Here is a 21,169-nt window from a genome sequence, read left to right on the forward strand (position 1 = left end):
GATTCCCTCTGGCTCAAAATCTGAATACCATGTCCCATAAGCACACTTGTTTGTGGAAAGGGTGGGTAGAATCAAATAGTAAGGATATGGGATTGGGGAGGACAAGAAAGCAACTTTTTTCCTTCAGGAATGCCTAATATGGTAGTACATAATGTTCCGTAGAAAAACACTTAAAATCTATTTCATGTACAATCTCTATGTAATTTTTCCTGATATTGGTTTAATTCATTTTTGTAAATGAAGAGGTCTTTATAAATGGAGACATAGATACACCTGTCAGGGATGATCTAGATAATACTTACTCCTGCCACAAATACAGACTAGACTCTCGAGGTCCCTTCCAGTTCTGTGATACTTGCCCAAATTAACACAGCGTCAGAGCTCATGGAGCTATACTCAAGAGTTCATGGCACTTAATTCTGGGCTGTAATCTCTGTCAGACATTGCCTCTCCAGGTGCCATAGGTTCTGGCAGTTTAAAACAGAACTTATTAGTATTCTCTGTTGTGGCTCTCGCTGCTGCATGTACTGCCTTGTCTGCACTTGCAGCAGCCTGTAGGATATGTGTAGCTACACTGGAGTGAAAGGCAGGCTGCATTCACGCTACAGTGTGTAGCTACGCATGGTAGTAAAAAGGTTTTGATGGGGAGGCAGTGGGGAAGGCTCTGACAGTTCCCCACTGCTGGAGCCTTTCACTGCAGTGTGGCAAAGGGGAAGCAGTGGGGCTGTGACAGAGGTGAGCCCAGTGCCCCCCTGCCTCCTGCCCTACTAGAGCCTTCTTCTCGTGCCAGAGTCATTCACTATGGCAGGAAAGGCTGAGGCAGCAGGACACTAAACACAAGAGTGTAGGTATGGGAGACACTCTTGGGGATATACCCTAGGGTTCTGGCGTCTCTCTACTCCACTTGTCAAGGCAGTGCCTCACTGTCTGTACTGCTATTTTTACCTGTGCTCGCTGGGAGTGCAGTGTATGTACTCTACATGCCACTTTAAGTGTAGGCCTACCCTAAATGTGCGTACACTTTGGCTTTGCTTAATTTGCAGTTGTATTAGAATGAAATACTGATAAGTATTTTGGAGTATGCTCTATTTTGGGAATCTTATTTGTGAGAGAGGGATTGGAGGACAAAAATATCCTGACAAGAGTTCTCTAGTGAGGACAAAAGCCTGGTTTCCACCCAAGATAAAAAAATCAGCAAGCCAGAGATATTTCACAGTACTTGAATATCGATTGCGCATACACACCAAACTGAAACAATTCCTACAACAACAAAAAACCGCTTGACTGTCCATGAAATTAAAGGGAAGCATATTTATAGACATTTAGATGGTTATTTCATTTTTCATTGTTCTGGAACGTGTCTAAATTGGGTACTTAGACTGATATGCACCAAAGTAATCCCATTCATTGGAGACAATGCATTTGTATATATATGGGATTGGAAAGATTAGCTATTTATGGGTAAATTGCACACAAACCCATGACAAATATTTCCATTGATAACTAAAATTTACAGGTAGGCAAAGTAAGAAGAATGTTGCTTGTGAACTTAGTGTCAAAAATCTAATGATTTAGACTTTTGAATCAGGCTTGCTACAAGTGGACTAACAAATGAATAGTTAAAATAGTTATTTGTTGATTTAAGTATATTTACTGTGTTTATTTTGTAATTTGGGCAATGTCAACAACTTGTGTTAAATTTATAAGGCTTATTTTTTGAATTTCAATATCTGCCATTAAATAATTGTCTGATTTCCAGCCTAATTTCCCCCAACTGTGAAAATTTAAATGAATAAAAAAACTAAAAAAATTTAAAATTGATAGTCATTATAAAAATCAAACTCTGCAGAACCTAAATATACTGTAAACATGTACAAAAGTGTAAACACTGTAAATATGCAAGTATACATAATAGAATGGCAGCTTGCATGAATTGTTTTATACTGAAAGAATATTGATTTTTAAATGTAAATACTTGATGGTGGAAGCATGACAAGTCCTTGGCTCATTCACTCTTACAGTTATAGCTGACTGACTACTGAAATATCTTGAACTATTTTTTGCTTTCAGACTAAATGCTTCCAGTAACATTGCATAGAAAATAGGTCACAGGTAAAGTTTAGGTGATGTCAGCTGTAAAACTTTAATAAGAATATTTGGGTGTTAATAGTAATTTACACAGAAATTGTACTACAGTGTGTCATGACGGAATTATGGGAACGTCTGGAACTTTTGCTGTGACGGGTCCGCTTTCCAAGTTTTCTTTCAACATGTCTATCAGTCTATACTTAAGATAGCACCCTTCATCCAAAGCTCTTCCAAGTTCTTTACAAGTTCTAAGAAATCAAGCTTCAGAACTCCCCTGGGGAGTAAGAGAATATTCCTTTGTGCTTCGTTTACTTCATTAGTGGAATATTGCATAAGGAGGGAGGAATAAATGGTCTCTGGTCACACAGCCAATTTATTGGCACAGCCAGGGTTAGAACCTTGATTTACTGACTCCCAGGCTTGTATTTCAGCTATAGGCTATTGTTTAGTTAATCAAAAGTGCAGTAGTTACAATGGCGTCTCAAACTCTTCAGGTGGACCACCCTTTAGTAGGCGCTGTTCTGGGGACAACTTTCCCTCCCATTCACAATCACCTAACATCCTATGGCAACTGCAGCAGCTGCCTACATGGAGAAGTAATATTAAATATTTAGTGTATTTTAGCTGTCTTTTTAATGACATTTGACAACTGGAAATGAGAAGAGCCAGTAATAAGTGATCAGCCAGCTATCTAAGGACTTATAACTTCTGCAGTAGATAATTCTCCCATTCTTGTGCTTTATACTTGTGCTTTGAATTAGGCACTGCACTGTGAGAACCTGTGATAGCCACTGGATGGGTATCACTTTGCAAGTTTAGCAGTGGCTCTGTGATTTCAAGGCACCTTAAAACCAGCGGCAGTTTTCAAGAGAGTCATGCAAACAAAGAGAAGGAGTACTTGTGGCACCTTAGAGACTAACCAATTTATTTGAGCATAAGCTTTCGTGAGCTACAGCTCACTTCATCGGATGAAGTGAGCTGTAGCTCACGAAAGCTTATGCTCAAATAAATTGGTTAGTCTCTAAGGTGCCACAAGTACTCCTTTTCTTTTTGCAAATACAGACTAACACGGCTGCTACTCTGAAACATGCAAACAAAGGGAAGCCAAATCTACAATTTAACTGGTAAAAAGCAGATGGATGTTGTAGAGAGTAGTGAAGCTGGTATCCTTTTCCTGTATTTGTTTAGTTTACATTAGTTTTTCTGTACTATCTGTTTGCTGTAAGGGGTCTTAATAGCAGGCAAGGACTTAATAGATTCAGAGATTAAGGCCAGGATGGCAATCTAGTCTGACCACCTGCATTAGTTGGCCTATTAAACTTTAACCAATAATTCTCCCATTTAGCCTGACAATTTGTGATGGAACTAGAACGTAGCTATGCATCCAGATTCAAATTTGAACTCTCATCGTAGAATGAATGTATCTTGAGCCCTTCCTATCTATTTACTTCTGTCAGTGACCCTGCAGGGGTCCATTAACCCCTTTGACATTCAGCAGTAGTTTATTTACAGGCTTCCCCTAACCCTTTAAAGCAGCCATATCAGTTAATTCTAGAAGGAATCCCCACTTGGATTGAAAAAGATAACTCAGAACAAAGTATTTGAGTAAACCAGTATATTTGCATCTGAATTCTAACTTCCATACACTATAATTTAGTATAATACTGCTAATAAATCTCTAACCTGAGACAAAAAGGGTAAGAAAACAGTGATGAGCTCCAGTTAGAATATTATTTCAGACTTATCCTAGCAAGGGGAGATTGTTTTGAGCACCATCACAATTGAACAGTTTCCTTGGTATCTTCAGATCAAGGCTAGATGCCTTTCTGGAAGGTATGCTATAGTCAGACAAGTTATTGGTCTCAATACAGCGGTAATTGGGTGAAATACTATGTCCTGTGTTAGAAAGGAGGTCAGACTAGATGACCTCAGTGGTCCCTCTGGCCTTAAAAATCTTTGAAAAGAGCAAAAAAAGCAAAGATCTGTCTACCTCCTTTTCAAGCTTATCAAAAAGCAAATTAATAAAATACAAAGTAAGAGACATCTTAAACTGCCTCCTCAGTTCATCATCACTAGAAGAAGGTGAACTCTTCCAGTCTAATAAAGGAGAGTCACAAGGTTCCACCGGGGGCAGATCACCTTGTTTAGTGCTCTGAAAGTCATCAGCATGTAAAGTTTCAGGGCCCATTCAGCTTTGCAGTGACCGAATTATTGGGGGGGGGGGAGGGAGGACCTGACATGGCCCCAGACTCACAAGAACATTGTAACTGATTAGTTTCCAAAAATTGGTATGATAACTCGCTCATCTCTGAAAGTAAGGGATTATCTAGGTTCCATGATCTCTCCTCAGAGTTTGCCATGTGATTGGAGGGACACTAATGGCAGACTCTGCCACCCTCTAAACTGGTCATATTAAATAGGACAATTGCTGCCACCTGCCATTTTACAATCCCAAGGTGGTCTTGCATCTTCAAAGGCACTTTGTATATTTTCATGGTCTCATGAACTATGATCTTCATACCATAAGAAAAGGCCCTCTAATTGTTGGTTCTTAGACTGCTTCAAAATTGAAATACCTTGAGGTTTTTGAAATATTTTAGGGCTTGGAGAGGAAAGGTGGCAAGGGAGAGGTGACTCTCTTGCAAAAGAGGAGAAGCTTCTGGGGTTTCATCTGACTAGTCCCTCAAAGAAAGATAGTTTGATATGGAAAGTGAAAGGAGAGTACAAGAAGGTTTTCAAAGCTCATAATTTAAAAAGTTTGTGGTGCAGTATTCCCAGGGTTATCTAGCTTCATTCTCAGCTGATGTCAAAACAGATTTGTTGTTGCTGTCTCTTTTGATGCAGCCATTTCAGAGCTATACCTGGACCCATATAAGATTTATTAATCTTGCTTGTTTCTTTAGAGAAACATAGGAGCTGGTGCATTCACTTTGTAATCTCCTGACTCTCAAACCCAGTAGATTAATCTAATGTGAGACATTCCTCCATTCTTAGAAGGCAGTGACCACCTCAGGATATTTTTGATAGAAAAATCAGTGCAAAACCAGGTAGACTCGGCAGTGGTGGCTTGTGCCAGACTTGCCTTGGTAACCGGGGGAAGGAGGAGGCGGGAGGAATGACCAATCAAAGGACATTTTGAGTAGAAAAATCAGTGCAGCATACCCAAACGTTCATGAGGCAGTAGCAGCTGGTTTAGATGTATTTATTCAGAGGATTTATTTCTCCAGGATATTGTTAGACTGGATGAAGGTCATGGTGCCATAATGCCTGCCTGCTAACTGAGCTCTAGACAGATGTAGAAAGAGATAGATGCATGCCTTACTGTAGCAGATTTTATACAATGCTTTCAAAGTCTTGATGCCAAGTATGGCACACATCTTTTGCCACAATTGTCTGTGAACAGAGACTTTCCCTGAAATGTGAAGCCAGATTTTACTTGAGATGAACAGTCAGGGTTTAGACCAGAGGTACACAATTTTTCTTGTGTATATCTCCCCCCCTAATTATGACCCCATTGTGATCAGTCATCCATGTGACAAATTGCTTATAGGAAAGACTAAAACAAGGACATGTCTGAAGGACTGATATTTGTACCTTCTTATTTGTATTTCACGAAATAGTAATTTGTTTGCTTTTAACAGAAAATGCAGTAGACTCCTCCTGCTTTTCTTTTCCCTCCCACCCCCATCTCCTCGGCATTCTGGAACTCCCAGCTGAGGCTGTTCATCTCAAGAACTCTGTAGGACTTGAATTACAACCCTGCAGATTTCAGGGGACTGGGGATCCAGGAACTACATGAACTTTCCTCTCCCTCTGCCTACAACTCCACCTGCTCTGGCTCCCCGGGGCTTAGTTCTGCTAGTGTCCAGACTCCTTCCCCCATCCAGACACCCCATCTACTGTCCCAGAGAGACTGCTTTTTTCCCCTCTGTCTCAACTTGCCAATTTGTTCAGTGCCCATAGCCTCTCTCTGGTGTACTTCGTGAATCCTCCTGTCCCCTCCATCATGCACTTCTTGCTTCTCTGTTTGCTTGCCTGCTGGAATCCCTGGCCGTAGTTGTTTTTACTTCCTTGCCCACCTGTGGTATTCCTTATTTCCCTCACACCACCACCCCCCACTTTATCCCTGCTCCAAATGCTGACACTCCCCAAGTTCAGTCTACCAACTTGAGTCAAGTTTTCTGCTTCCCTGGCCCCTTGGTGAAAGCAGGGAGGATAGAATAAGTGCTAGAACCAGGTGATGTCTCAACCAATAGACTACAGTTTGAGAAGTGTTCAGTCTAGGCCATATGAATGTAATGCTCTAGCTTGTGGAAGCAGAAAGAATTGCAAAAATATTTAGATTTTGACATGTAAATTATTTTGCTCAAAGATGAACTAGGTTCAGTTTTCATTAAAACATGCCTTACCTGCATTAATACCTTCAATATCTTAAATTTTTTTAAAAAGTTTTTAATCATTTATCCTTTTTTGCATTTGACTGCTATGTTCCATCTTGGCTATGAGTGGACTAGAACAGCGGTTCACAAACTTCATTCTGACAACAAAATTACTACATGACCCTGGGGGTGGGGGCGGAGCCAGAGCCCTACTGCCCTGGGTACAGGCGGAGCTTGGGCTTCAACTTCAGCCCTGCATCCCAGCAAGTCTAATGCTGGCCCTGGTGACCGCATTTTAATGGGGTTGCAACCCCCTTTGGGGTCCTGACCCACAGTTTGAGAACCGCTGGACTAGAAAATTCCAAGTCAATGTAATTTTCTGGCTCTCATGCACTGGCACAATGTTGTAATGTTTGGGGCTGCATTCACTGTAGGGGAAAGCTTAGAGCCAAATTCTTTTTTTCCATTAAATAAAAAAATTCTGCTGATCTTTATGTTTAACAAAACTAATGTATGTTTTGGCCCTAAACTATTTGACATTATCCTATTAAATCAGATTATCTAAATGTTAATGTTTAAGAAGCTGAGTTCATTGTCACACATTGACTTAATATAATCTGTCCCACGGCCCCACAAATTGAGGTGAGTAAGACCAAGGCCCCAGTCCTATAGGCACTTGTGCTTAACTTTGTGAACATCCGAGTATGTCCATTGACTTCAAATGGCCTGCACACGCATGAGTGTATGCACAGGTCACCACTAAAGTGGTTTAGTGTTATTGGTAGGAGTCAGTAATCCATGTTTCCCCTGAGTGAGGCTTGCTTTAAAACAAAATAATAATTGAAGCTTAAATTTTCCTGGTATTCTTTGAAGTTTCTGAATGGTGAAAGTGGGACTGAGAGGTTTAGACCAACCTTACAAAATCTTACTGCTCACTTAATTAGAGTAGGGTTTTTTGAGAAGGGGGGGGTGAATTAGCAAAATTGTTACACATGCACAGATTAAGATTTATGTTGAGCTCAGAAAAAAAAAAAAAAAAAGAGCTGGCTGCTGAATTAGGCTGTTTACAGAGAAGATACCACTCTGGCCTTTGCACTACTGATTATCATCTTTCAGAAGCTAGGCTAGTCGCCAAGAGAGACTTGGCCATAGTGGAGAAAATTTCCTTTGTACAGGCTTATATTTTAAAATCTAGATAGGATCTGTCCTTAAATGCCTTTTGCCTGCCTTATGGGGGATTCTGTTAGTGCTCAGCTCACAATTAAAAAAGAGCAAGGATTTTCTGTATGACTAGTATGAATGCGATATTATCCTTTGTTCTGTGGAGGTCTCATAAGAACTGTCCTTCTATAGCAAAGATGTCTGAGGGAAGATTTCTTTGCTTCTGGGGAGAGTCTAATGGAATATAAGCAAACATACAAAATGCATCATGTCAGCTAGCAAAAGATTTGCTTCTCTGGCTATTGAGTATTGTAGCTAGAGACTAGTCTAGTTTCCAGCATTTGTATCTGAATGACATGGGCCTTTCTACAGTAGACAAACAAATAGTAAAACAGGCTTCCAAATACCATGGCCAGTGCAGAAGCAGATAATTTGTAGGCTTTGTTCAGTCTTGCAACAGAGAAATATTATGTTATTGAAATACTACTTTGACTATCAGTATTGTAACACTTGTAAGAATTCTGCAGTCACACATGCCTTTTCTTCCTCCCTAACACAGCCCGCTATTTGTAACGTGGAAGATTGGTCGAGATAAACGATTACGTGGATGCATAGGTACTTTTTCAGCCATGAACCTGCATTCAGGACTCAGGGAGTACACACTTACTAGGTAAGATTTGGTTTTTGTTGTTTCAACGTCTGCACTTAAATATTTTAAATAGGGGAATCAAAACAGAACCTGAATTTTGTGATTTGTTTCTGAACTTGTCAGCCAAAATTTTTAACCCCTTAAACACCATCTAAATTTCTCTGTGACCACTGGTACTGTGGTGTTAATAGCTTCAATTAAATCCATAGCGGGATTCTTTTGTCTAAAATACGGTTTTCCAGCAACTTACTGTAACTGACTCATAGTAGTTTTCCCCCAGAGGATAGACAACTTTTGATCTTAATAGTTAACTTGAGGGCAGAAGACCAGAAAGTCAGTTTTGGGGATTATCATATTCACAGGTCTAAAACAGCAGGTATTCTCACCTCTTCTCCATCGGGTGCTTCCAATCAGCTGCAGTTATTTTAATCCTACAAATTTCCATTACATGTTACTCTTCAGATACATCCCAGCCCCTGAGTGGGAAACTTCTGGACTAGGGAGGTAAGTGATAATTCTCACTTCCCTGACAGCATAATCCTTTATTTTTGACCCACACCCAAAATCATTCACCTTAGTGTTTCTTTTCCTTTTGCATAGGGTGAAAAAAAAAATACATCACTAGAGCTATAAGTAGGCATTGTACTTGGTTTCCTCTGATTATTGTGATTTTAGGTTCTCTAAAGGGTGGGTGGGATTGCTGTTAAAATTTCTATTACAATTCAATGTACCGCTTTGTAGTGCTTCAAAATGGAAAATATATTCTGGTGCATGTAGACTTCTAGGATGGTTACCATCCCATCCCTATTACTTGGTATTTCTAGACCACTTGCGTTTGGGGACTTGCTTCTGGTGCTGGATCTTCCTCTATTGTTAAAACCCCACACTGCTAATATTAACCATTGACATAATGGAGTATAATCATGTCTCTCTCTCTCGGTGAATGATTAAGCTAATAAAATCCTGAGGCTACTTCAGGCTTAGCAGGCACATGCATGAAGCAGCTCAACTATTCATTTGCTTGAGTGCCTCAAACTTGGAGAAAACCTAGCTGTCTTCATTGTATCAGTTATAATACCTGGAACATCTCTGGCTATGCTTTAAGACTCTGCAATCAAAAAAGATCAGTAAAACATGACTTGTAAAATATATTATACATTATTAGTAGTAGTATTTGTATAACATTGTGCCTAGAGTTCTAAAGGAAGTTAAGGATCCATCATACTAGGAACTGTACAGACAGTGAAAAGCTTCCAAAGCGCTTAAAGTCTAAAAGTCTGTTCTGCTGTTTTGGGTCAGGTGTTGCAGGTTTGTGCAGAAAACCTCCATCAGAGGCTAGGATGAAGAAGTCAGAACAGAGAAGTGAAGTCTAATGGCAAACAATAAAACAAAGAGAAAATATGAGAAGGCACTTGGAATACTGTAAATACTATGGAATTGGTAAACCTGTGGAAGTTGATGTGAAGAGGCCAGGTTATCTAATCTTAAGAGAATCCATGGAAGAGTGTTTAATACATGCAAGTTAACTGCAGTGTCAGTCATTCTTTCATTGTCCAGGAGTTGCGTGGCACGGTACTCTTGTGTGATTTAGAAGATACTTGGAAGACCCTTATCATTACATCCCAAATTCTGAAGTTGGAAAGGGTAACAAAAATATGAAAAGTGGCACCTAACGTAAGGGCATTAAAATAGCTTAAATGCACCATTTAAATGGACAGCTAATACAGAAATTTACACTAAGCTATCTAGAAAGAGGTTTTAATAGGAAGATGCTATCAAGCTTCAGCACAGGAGAATGTGATTACAGCTCAGTATTTTTCCACATGAAGGGAAACCTTATATCTCAAGACCTAAAAGCCAACCTATTTTGTAATACAGTGAGCATACTTAATTTTTACTACTTGTTTGAAAATCTTTACTGGTTCTACTGGAATCCCCCATTATTTTTACAGGAAATCTCTCAAACTTGTATTGGTTTTTAAACAGCTTTCAGTATGGTAGAAACATTCTAGGTATGAGCACTGGGATTCTGAGTAAATTACAGGGTTTCTGAAATTTGATGGCACATATGTGGAGAGAGACTATTGATTTGCATTGGCTAGCATGAGATTGTGGTTGTGGTGGCGACTTTCTGTTCAGCAGATGTTTAGAAAGAAGAAAAACTTTGAGTGGATTATCTGCATTTTCCAGACAAGTTTCTTTTATCTCCAAAAAGTGAGGGAAAGAGTGAAATTATCAGGGAAGCAGCTCTCAGCCTTTTACACAAGGTAACTTTCCAGAAAGAAACTTGGAGAACCAGACCAGAAGAGTTTCAAATGGCCATCAGCTTTTATGACTTGAGGCTTCACAAGCCCCACTAGGAGGGACTCGAAACTAGGATGTTCTGATTTGTTAAACAGTATGTGGGCTATGACGTTCTTGAGGAAGATAAAAGAAAGTTCCCAAAAGCAAAGAAAAATTAGTGAAAATGCTTTGGAGGCAAACTAATCCACCGGGCAGACTGCTCATGAATGGGCCATCAGCACCCGAGAATGGAACTTTATCAAAATAGTCAAAGAACAAAGTTGCAGGCTAAGCTGCTCCTGACCTTGATCACATGTTGCCTTCAAGACATCTTATTCAGCTGTTTTAGAAAAAAGGAAGCTCTTGCAAAAGATGCCTTCTTGATTCATTCTAAGCCTTTTAGTAACTTCCAGACTGTGGATTGACATGGATTTTTCAGAGCCCTTCAGCATCCACAGACCTTTCTAACTAAAGACTAAGGAAGCACTCTCATCAGATGATTGAAATCCTCTTAAAGGCTGGACTTAGATTTTCAAAACTTGGAATTAGGAATTCCAAGGTACTCACCATACTAAGAGGCTAACTTTTCTAGTATGTCAGTTGGCTGTGGTTTCAAGGAGTGAGTTAGAACACCCTTGTGCTAATCAAGGTATAGTAGATTTCTTTCATATTGGGCTGAGATAAAAATGTCAGTAATATTAGGCACATCAGGATATCAGACTTCATTGGTTCTGCAGGTGATCGCAAATTCCCTCCACTCTTCACAGTAATTTAAATTTCTTTTAAAAAAAGTAAGGATAGTGGATCTGGCAATCCAAAATGAGTAGCTTTCTCTCCCACCCTACCCTTCTTGGAAGCCAAGCCCACAAGTCTGGAAACCATCTTTTACAGTCTTAGACCCCCCCCCCAAAAAAAAGGTAGTAATATGATAGAAAATGAGTTGTTCTGCATTTTGAGCAATGTAGGTTATTAGTGGTATTGCCAGCATGCTCTGAACAGGAAATTTCTGATGTTGAATGACTCATCATTAATTGGATGCATCTGCCCAAGTCGTGAGGAAGGGATGAGAATACCCATAGTTTAAAAAGTTAGTAATGCATTTCTAATTAAATCTGTTTTGTAGAATTCAATTTTCTTTACAGATACATAAAACTGTGGGAGGGGGAAGGAAGTGAGTTATTGCAGGACTTCATGAGAGAAGTGGGTGGGCGAGGTTCTGCGGCCTGCAACGTGCAGGAGGTCAGACTAGATCAGCCGTTCTCAACCTATTTACCATCATGGGCTGCATATGCAGCCCACAATGCGTTATGTGGGCTGCATCCAATCCTACCAGCATAGCCCTGAGAATGTCACATGGGCCACAACTCTGTGCTGATTGAGCCGCAAGCAGTCCACAGGGTGCAGGTTGAGAACCACTGTACTAGATGATCATGATGGTCCCTTCTGGCCTTTGAGTCTGAGTAAAAGTTTGAATGTAGTGATTGACATGAGTTTGGCAAAAAGCTCACTGGGTAAAAATAAATCTAACCTTTTTCAAAGGCATTGCAGTATTTAATATTATAGAATTTAAGAACTATACCATGGAAAAACAGTCCTTCAGACTGATTGTATGAACTGAGTATCCACCTGAACGTATAAAATAAATCAATCCAGATTATGAAAAATTACCTTGTGTTTTGCAGCTTCATCAAGAAAATACACTGAACTTGGAAGCAGGTTACTACACCATTTCAGAACAGGTTGACAAACTTTTTCATGTATTCTGTTCAGCAGTAAGACTTAGGTTTTGGCAGTGAAGACTTACAGTTGAGGTGCTCAATAAAATAAATTTGTTTTTATTTGCTAGTAATCCTTTAGTTACCTGTTAACGTGGTTATAATTCACTGTATATTTCCCACTTGAGTCAGACCATAGCTGAAAGGCAGATTAAGCTAGCAGAGTACAAAACAATTTCTTCTTGATCTAGCAGGAGCAGTGGCATAAAACTATAATGACATCAGTTTCACACTCACTGTTCCTCCAATGTGTATCATAACTTGGGTATATTCCTGGGAAGGCAGCTAGTGAGGAGAGGCAGACAAAGGAAGGTTGATTCTGTGACAGAAGGGGAGAGAGAAGAGCAGTAAAAAAAGTTGATTTTGGAAGCCCACAAACCTGAAGTGGACTGGCCTGGTGGGCTACAATCTGCACATCCGCATTGTAGTTTTTATGCCTAGTACCAGCAGGGACCTGGGAGTGCACACAGTGCACTTGTTCTCTGAATGAAAGGTGTATCTTACGTTCTCCACTAACCATCTCCAGCTGAGAGTAGTATCTGCTGGGTCTAGAGGAGGCATGTTCAACATTCCTCCCCTCAATGTTGTCTGTGGGAGGACAGGAATAAAAGGAGGGAGTTAGGACTCTAGCTAGAAAATGCAAGGAAGGGGGAAGTGCTACACAATTCTCTCCCCTTAAAACTTAAATTTTAGAGGAAGATATATTTGAGTTTTAGGACACCAGTAAAGTCAACAATTGGCATACATCTCCCGATAGTTTAATTGATAATTAAAAAAACAAAACACTAAATTCTTTTCTCCTTCATCCCCTTCCAACCCCCCCCCCCCCCCAATGAAAAATATCAGTTCTCTTCTCCCACTCTGACAGGAAACTAAACATTTGAGTGTATGAGCTATTTTTTCATATTACAAACACTTGGATGATTGATAACTTGAATCCCCATTCACTGTGATCTAGCAAGTTTCATAGATGTATATTTGTGTTCTGCTCACCCCCTCCCACCCCCCAGTTGAACTTTAGCTTTTTTTTGTTTATATTTTAAGGTCAATATATAGATTAACATACAACTTCCATTATATCTCTTCAGTTCTTGGACCACCCTTCTTCACACTAACTCCACACGACCATTTCCATGTATTACTCCCTATGGCTTTATACATCTTTATTCTCTTTCACCACACCTAAGCTCCATGCTAGGTTCAGGGCTCTACCAGTCCACAACATAACTGATGAAATGATTAACACACAAAGGATAGCCAAGGTAGCTGTGACTGACTTCAGCTTACAGAGTTGAAATGAGTTTCATTCAGTGTCAACTTTTTTTGTTACTCCTGAGCAGTTTGAGCTCCATAGGGTTCATTTTTTCCTGCACAAAGCAGAGTTCATCATCTCTGCGTATTCTAGACCCTGCCAGTTCATGAAATGAAATCCGAGTTTCCAATTTAATGATTACATTTGAATAAAAGTGAATAAATGGGAGAGGAGTACTACAGGTTACTTTGTCAAGCATAGTAAGGAATGGGGCTCTTAAATTCGTGACTTAAGCAGTTCTGACAGTTTGTTTCCAAAATAGTCTGCCATAGGCAAGCTAATTTTGAGTTCAATAGAAATTTGTTTAGGTTCACAGTATATACTGTAAACCAGCTTTTTTCCCTTTCGTGTTGGTTATGTTAATAGTTATGTAGTCTTTAAATGTAAAGATCTGTTGATGTTTTCTTCATAAATTATTGAAAGCAGTGTACTTTATATAATCTGATGCTACATTCATTCTTGCTTGTTCCTCCAAATTTATGTTGTGTTCCCTACTCTTAATTATCTTAAGTTAAACTACTTTGTGCATGTGAGATCTCTGTATAAGAGAGGGGGTACCTGTTTTTGTTCAACATTTTTAATGAGTGTTTACTATCATTAAGTAGATGTAACAAAATTTATCATGTTCTATTAATATCTTGCTAGGGATTGCTACTGATTGTACAGAATGGTCAATACATTACTTAAACTATTCAAGGAAAATGAGGCCAGAGTATTGGCATGTTTGAGGCAGTAGGGCTTGCTTTACAAGACATTAGAAACATCAGTGAACACCTCCAGAGATCTTTTATTGGCAAAGTAGGAAACCATTTGCTTCCTTTCAAAAACATAATTGGGTCTCACCACTTACACTAAAGTGTGAAGTGAAGCAGTGAGATTAGCACTGTTCTTTTTTTTTAAAATACCTAACACAACTACATTTAAGTAATGGTAAGGTCATAACTGACAAAACTATTGTTCTGGGATTGAAAGTATGTCTGTCTAGGCACAGACTATGATCTAGCAATTAGGCAAGTCCATACGTGCTCTGTAATACAGACATGCTGACCTGTGTGCAAGGCTGACTTTACTGAGACTTGGCAATAACTCATGTTTCTAAAAATCTTTGAACCAAGAAATATTTTAGCTATGAACTTTATAAATAGGACCACTTCAAGACAAAAGTTTAGGCCTACCATATGTAGCTTGAATTCACTTTAGTAATAAGTTGGATTGTGATATAAACCAACAGAACAAATAATTTAGATTTAAATAAGGCATAGAAACATTAACTTATCCAACTGAGGCTAGTTATTGCCTATGACTCAGTCTATTCAATATGATTGTGTTATTACTATGGAATAGTGTGCATGCCACCATTTCCAAAAAATTATTGCTCGCATTAAACCATTATATATTTCCTCAGAAGGCAGAATTAAAGAATAAGCTGTCTTTAATAAAAGTAAAATGACTTTGCTTAAATTTTTAATTAAATGCTTGTCTATCAAAGTTTCTAAAATAATGTAAGTGAAATCTTGGTGTGTGTCATTAAAGAGCAAACAATGCATGGGGTGTGGCACATCAAATAATTTAGTTGAGGGTCTCTTACACATTGGTTTTTGCAGCAGTTTTGCTTAAGTGGCAGACATCAGTATTTGGATTAATACCTTGTTTGAATATGGGGGAAAATGCTTTTTCATCTCCTGAAGAAGCTGTAGCATTCTTTTCACTGGGAGCTAAGGATTCTTGCACTTCTTGAGTGCCTTGAAGTTAGAGAGAATTTTGGGTAGGTAAAGTTAACATTGCTTTGCAAAGGCTTTCCTGTATCTCTTTTTAAAAAGATCTTTTACTTAATTTAAAAAGTAACATTGCCATAGAGAAACAGAAAACTTACTGTAAAAATCAATTAAGAGCTCTTACTTTTTAAAAAGGGACTACGGCATAAGACAGTATAGACTCTAAGATTGGTTTGTTCATTCTGAGGAAGCCTGGCTAGACCCTAGTGCCTAAACAGTGGATGAAAGTCTTCCTGCAAGAAATCAAAGAAAAAACATTACAAATAAAAAGGATAATATTTAAATTATTTTGAATTTTACTGGAAAAGGAAGGAATAAAACCTTAAGGTTTTTGAGAAAACAGATCACTGTTCTACCATCCATACAGAGAACCAGACTACTTATGCATATAGGTATGTAAAGGTGAATATATTACTGACCTATGTGAGAGACTTATTTGGAGAGTTCAGTATTTTAAAATGTCTAGAAAAGTGGAATTTTGCAATTGGTATAAGTTATAGAAGTGGCTTGGTTCAACGTGTGGCCCAATGAAGATTTCTACTTGTGTTTTCTCTTCACTAAATATACGTCAGGACAGTCAAAACCATCTTTTTTCAGATGCAGCTCAGCATAACTGTTAATCTCTCTCATCTGGTATGATTTTCTATAACTAAGGCAGTATTATCAATATTGGGGGGATTAAGAAGTTTTACTCTGACTTTAAGAATGATAGCTGAAATATAACAGAGGTATGGAAAACAGGAATTGGAACCATGTGTGCTTATTATAGAATTCATGCTTACAGAAAAGTTGGAAGTACTTAGTGCTGATTGATTCTTATTTGTGCTGAGCAGTGATATGAGATGGTGTTGGAGTTCTCCATTGAATGTGTGTTCATGGGTAACTTGGAACATCCAGTGATCACTCAGTCTTTCCAGAGTGGTGTCTGGGAGGAGCTGTGCAGGTTGGGACTCCAGTCCTTTCCCATGATGCTTTTATGGCATTTCAAGTTCTTTCTATACAGTTTCCTTCCACCACACTAGGAAGCTAGTGCATATCTTTTTGCTTCAAAGCCAGAAGGCCAATTGAGTTGGGACAATCTTTTGGCTCTGTCAGACATCCTAACCTAAGATTGTGGGGGGGGGTGAGAAGTTGAAACTTGAATTACTGGTTTCCAAGTGATTCTCTTCCCTCGCCCCCCCCCCCCCCCAAGAGATGACTAAAACACTAAACTTCATCACAATAACTATCTCCCTTCAGTTGCCAAACTGGATCACTGTTGCTAATCCATATTTTTCTCAAATAACTCACTTGAGCTTTGTGTCACTTAAAATTTCCTCAAATCTTTTGGAATGGGAGTTACTTTCAATGCAGAGTTTTCGTGGCTTGTTGATTTATAAAGCACTGTGAATGTATTTGGTGTTGTGCAATAGAACTGTGCCAGAGAAGTTCCCTATCCCATCACAGTCTAAGGGCAGGGGCTGGAAAGTACAAGACATTACTATACATTGGCTTATGAAGCTAGTGGCATAAATGGAACTGGTCTCAAAGCAGCTGAGTGTAAGGATTTTTTGAATGAGACAGAAGGGTTTGGTGCATGTTGGGACACTGGTTTAGTCTGGCTCTGGCACCAGAGTGGCATGGATGTTATTTGCTGCTTCTCATGGGAGTATTTATGCCTGTTTTTCAGCTTGTTCTCAGTGATTAAATGCCTGTCTCTTTAGAGGCACGGGGAGGGGGGGGGAGTTTCCCCTCAACTTAGATGCTAGATGGAAAAAGAATGGATTGCACCAACTAAACAGTACTTATATATGCTGAATATGAGGATGGTCTCTTGGTTGTTGCAATGTGATTTATATTTCAATTTTTAAGACAGACTGAGCTGGTGGAGGTTCAGGAGCAGTGGTTGTGTGCTGGGAGACCCAACTCAGTAATAAACTGAAAGGCTTGATTTGCTTTAGTGGGGTGTTTTATTTGAACTATACAGTTCTTCCATAACTTACCAGGGATGTAAGAGGAAGAGGATAAAGAAAGGGCTCTGAAAATTCCATGCAAGCCATTAACAGTTCTAAACTTTGCTGCTTTGTGTAGAAGCGACTATGGAATAGGGAGCCTCTTAAATTTTTCTGTCTGTAAGCCCCTCCTCCATTTAGATTCTGCTTCTCCCTGACACTTGAGGTTGTAGGCAGAGGAAATGTCACAAACTGGGTGTGATGGACCAGGATCCAAAGGCCAGTGTTCTCGCTGTTCAGTAGGACTTTGTAGCCTGTGAAATTGGCTATGCTCCAATCAGAATAACGAGAATTAAAATACATGTGCTCATAGCTTTGCTAGATTTTATACAATGCTAACAGATGTAAGCTGTTTCTCAAAGCTATTCATGTTGAGACTATGAATAGCAAAGCTACATCCACTTTAAAAGTTGGCTTCCTTTATAGAGCTGCACATTGAGGTAGCCGAAGAGCTCTTGGAAGGGGAAATGGTGTACCCAACTCTGGGGGAGCTCAAGCTGCCTTAAAAATGTTAAGATCTGTATCAAAGCATCTAAAGCTTTAATAAATTCAGACTGAGCAATCCGAAAATTTAATTTCACAGGCTTCTGTCCCTGCCCACCTTACCATACAAAGCATCATACCATACAAAGTTATTGTGAGCCTTTCATAGACTTGGAGTTCAGCTCAGATAGCCCCTGCTGAAATTGGAAATGTGATCTCTGAAGTTGTTTGAGTGATGGGCTCTTATATTTGTAAGTTTTAAAATTGGGCTACTTTTGTGTCAGAAATGTAGCCAAGTTTTCAAACTTTTTCTAAATATTTTTTTAAATTGAACCATTTTAGAATCACAGTTACGCTCAGAGTGGTCACTTGTCAGTCAACTTTGTTAAAGCACTCTTCTCCTTCACCCTTGAACAATCTTCCTAAAGGGTGTATATTTGCTGACATTGACAAAAAACTTTTGGTGGCGCTTACATATATTGTATATTAAAAAATCCTGTTGATCTATTTTATAAACAGCAGTTTAATGTCTGATACTTTTGAGTCATAAATGACATTCCAATGGTACAATTGAGAAAACCACTAATATCTTGTTTCCAATTTCTTAGAAACACATCAGAATCTACTTTTACAATGCAGTTTTCAACTTTTGAATGGTTGTTTTGTGTGTGAATGTTTTATTTCACTCTGTTCACTTCAAAATTTAGAAAAAGTATTTAAAAGTTAACTGTTTATGATCTAAGTGTAGTCTTTTAGATATATTTATTAATTCCACCTACACTGTGACTAGTTTACATTCTAGCCTTTAAGGAGACAAATTGAGAAAAAATGGCAGAGGTACGCTCCAGCATTTAAAAAATATATTTTTTAAACTTGCTTTTCAGTTAACCCAGATTGGGAAAGCCCAATAGTTTAAACTCAAGTCTGCTATCTATAGGGCTGGTATAGTCCTTTATTTTTACTACAATTTAAAAATAGCAAAAGAGTCTGTGGTCCCATACTTAATCTGGCAGGTTGAGAGGTACTAAATGTAAATAACTCCCACAAGAACTTTTGTATCTCTAACAGTTGTTAGAGAGCACTTTAACAATCATGAGTACAACTAATTGCTCCAGGGAGCTTATCCATCTGTCATACACTGCTGTACCAGCTTCACTGGGAAGGGCCTTTGTGAAAACAGTAATTGCTAACATATCCTGTAATTCAGTGACTGAAACTAGATTTAAGCCAGGCTTCTCTTATCAGGGTGGAACTCAGACTTAATTCAAATGAACACTATTAAAACTTTCTTACATTTCATTCATTTTTCAGTTGAGTAGATATATTTTGTTCTGGATCTGGTTTGATTTAACAGGAGGAGAAGAGAAAAAGCACTTCTATTAAAAGTTATGCTGTTTATATGTACAATATTTAACTTCACGTACTTCCATAATATCGCAGGGTGAAATAGATCCCAAGCCACTAATAATTTACAAGTTATTCCTCAATTCAAATACTAGTGTAATTGATGTCTAAGTAGTGTTTGCAGTGTTCTGTAATGAAAAGCTAGATTAGAAACACATTGTACATGGAAAGATACAAGTTATTTAAAGACGGAAAAGAAACCCTTTTCTTTCTCAACAATCATTCACTCTAACAATGCTGGTTTTAGAATGTGAAGTATATTTTGTAGATAACTAAATTGATTTTGGATATGACTTTTTCCTCAAATCATTTGCTTATTTTCAGTTCAACTAATAGCCAAAAACAGAAGAAATGTGGTCTGACTGATTGGTCATTTGTCTGATTTAGCGACTTAAAAGAGACTAGTTTAAATTAGTTCATAACTGGGGATTTAGAGGTCTGAATTCTCTCTCTTCTTTTTTTTAAGTTCACTGTGTTAAGATTTTTTCAAATAGCTTCAATTCTTATAGGAGACCAAAAAAAAGTATTCTCCTGCTGTTTCTAGAGCAGCAGCTTGCAGACATTCTTACAGCAACCTGGATGGTATGATGCTGGTGCAAAAATCTAGTGAAAACACACACATACATTCCATCTTTATAAAACATAGGAAAAGGAGGCAACAGCCTTTTCACATGACAGCTATTTGGAAAGGACGTTACATTCTCAATCCTCCAAAAGGTTGTGATTGCTATCTTCGACGATGTATTTGTACACGTTCTGTTAAAGAATTGGCACTGCCCGTTATTTGTCCCCAGAAGTTCCTGCACAGTTTAGAGGCTCAGCTGACTTCCCTTTCTCCTCTGCACTGAGGATGCATTCTGCAGGTCAGCTTCCTTCTCCACAAAGAAGCTTTTTTCTCTTGACCTAGACTGCTAATCTTTTACTGCAAAGACCAGCAGCTGTGCTTTGTCTGTGGAGGTCTCTGCTCTGCATGCTGCCTCATTAGTTAGGGCAACCCCTCTGTTTGTGTTCTGCTTTCTCATTACTGAAGCAGTGACTTGTTTTCTCTTCCAGAAACTCTTACCAGGCTTGTGAAAGTTCACAAATGTGTGAAAATACATTTTGAAAACATGTAGGTTACCAAGGACTGTTCCAAACTCATGTGTAGAAGGGATGAATTTCTGACATTCAGGGGGAGACCCTTTGGAGTTCTGCTTTTTAGAAAGTGGATGAAACCTATTTGTTGTTTAAAATATAGAGTTTCAAAGCAGGTGGAATTATGGAATGAGAGATAATGGATATTACATCTATATTTTAAATATCTCAGAACAAGTATCAAAATTTTAGTGCTCAAATTTAGTGCTTTGATTTGAGATAAGTTAACTAAAAGTTTCCTTCAGTATAACCTCCAGAGCTAGAAAATTTTAATTGTACATGTCACAATTTGTGCAGTAATTGAAAGCTAAGTTACCATAAGAACTGACCAGACTCTCCCCTCCAAAAAAGTCACTTCATATTTTAGGGCTCAGTCATGCTCGACCGATTCATGCCTCTTATTCAGAAATGCCTGAAAATGGAGGTTTAAAAACCTCTAATTGAAGCCAGTATACCATATAATTTACTTAGTTTGATCAAATACATTTGTTAAATATGCAATTTGAATTATAACCATGAAATTTCATAAATTGTACATCTCTCGTTTTTGTTACCCTCTTCCCCTTCCTGCCTTCACTTTGCTTTTGCAGAGCATAGATAATGAGCCATTATTATTATTTTGTGGTATGAGGTGTAGAAAATACCCAAACTCCCAAAACAGGTGTGCATGGAATTTAATTCTAACACTAGCAGAACACTTTATAAGCTGAAAAATCTAATATTGTGAAAAGCATT

General features: G+C 38.6%; 1 protein-coding gene across 18 annotated transcripts in view; it reads left to right on the forward strand.

Moving 5' to 3' along the window:
• AMMECR1 (AMMECR nuclear protein 1) overlaps nt 1-21,169 on the forward strand; it is a 113,757-nt gene that overhangs the window by 33,237 nt on the left and 59,351 nt on the right. For 14 of the 18 annotated variants that reach the window (XR_005226764.2, XR_005226762.2, XR_005226761.2 and 11 more), the window contains 2 exons: nt 8,188-8,298; nt 8,740-8,781. The exons of 2 other annotated variants lie outside the window; for them this stretch is intronic. Coding sequence is in view for 12 of the 16 variants with exons in the window: in XM_037908906.2 (XP_037764834.1) it covers nt 8,188-8,298; nt 8,740-8,781 (153 nt within the window). In the remaining 4 variants the exon portion in view is untranslated. The remainder of the gene's footprint in view (nt 1-8,187; nt 8,299-8,739; nt 8,782-21,169) is intronic. 2 more of the 18 variants (XM_037908905.2, XM_037908902.2) reach the window with 1 other exon arrangement.

This window comes from Chelonia mydas, chromosome 9, assembly GCF_015237465.2.
Source record: "Chelonia mydas isolate rCheMyd1 chromosome 9, rCheMyd1.pri.v2, whole genome shotgun sequence".
NCBI lineage: Eukaryota > Metazoa > Chordata > Testudines > Cheloniidae > Chelonia > Chelonia mydas.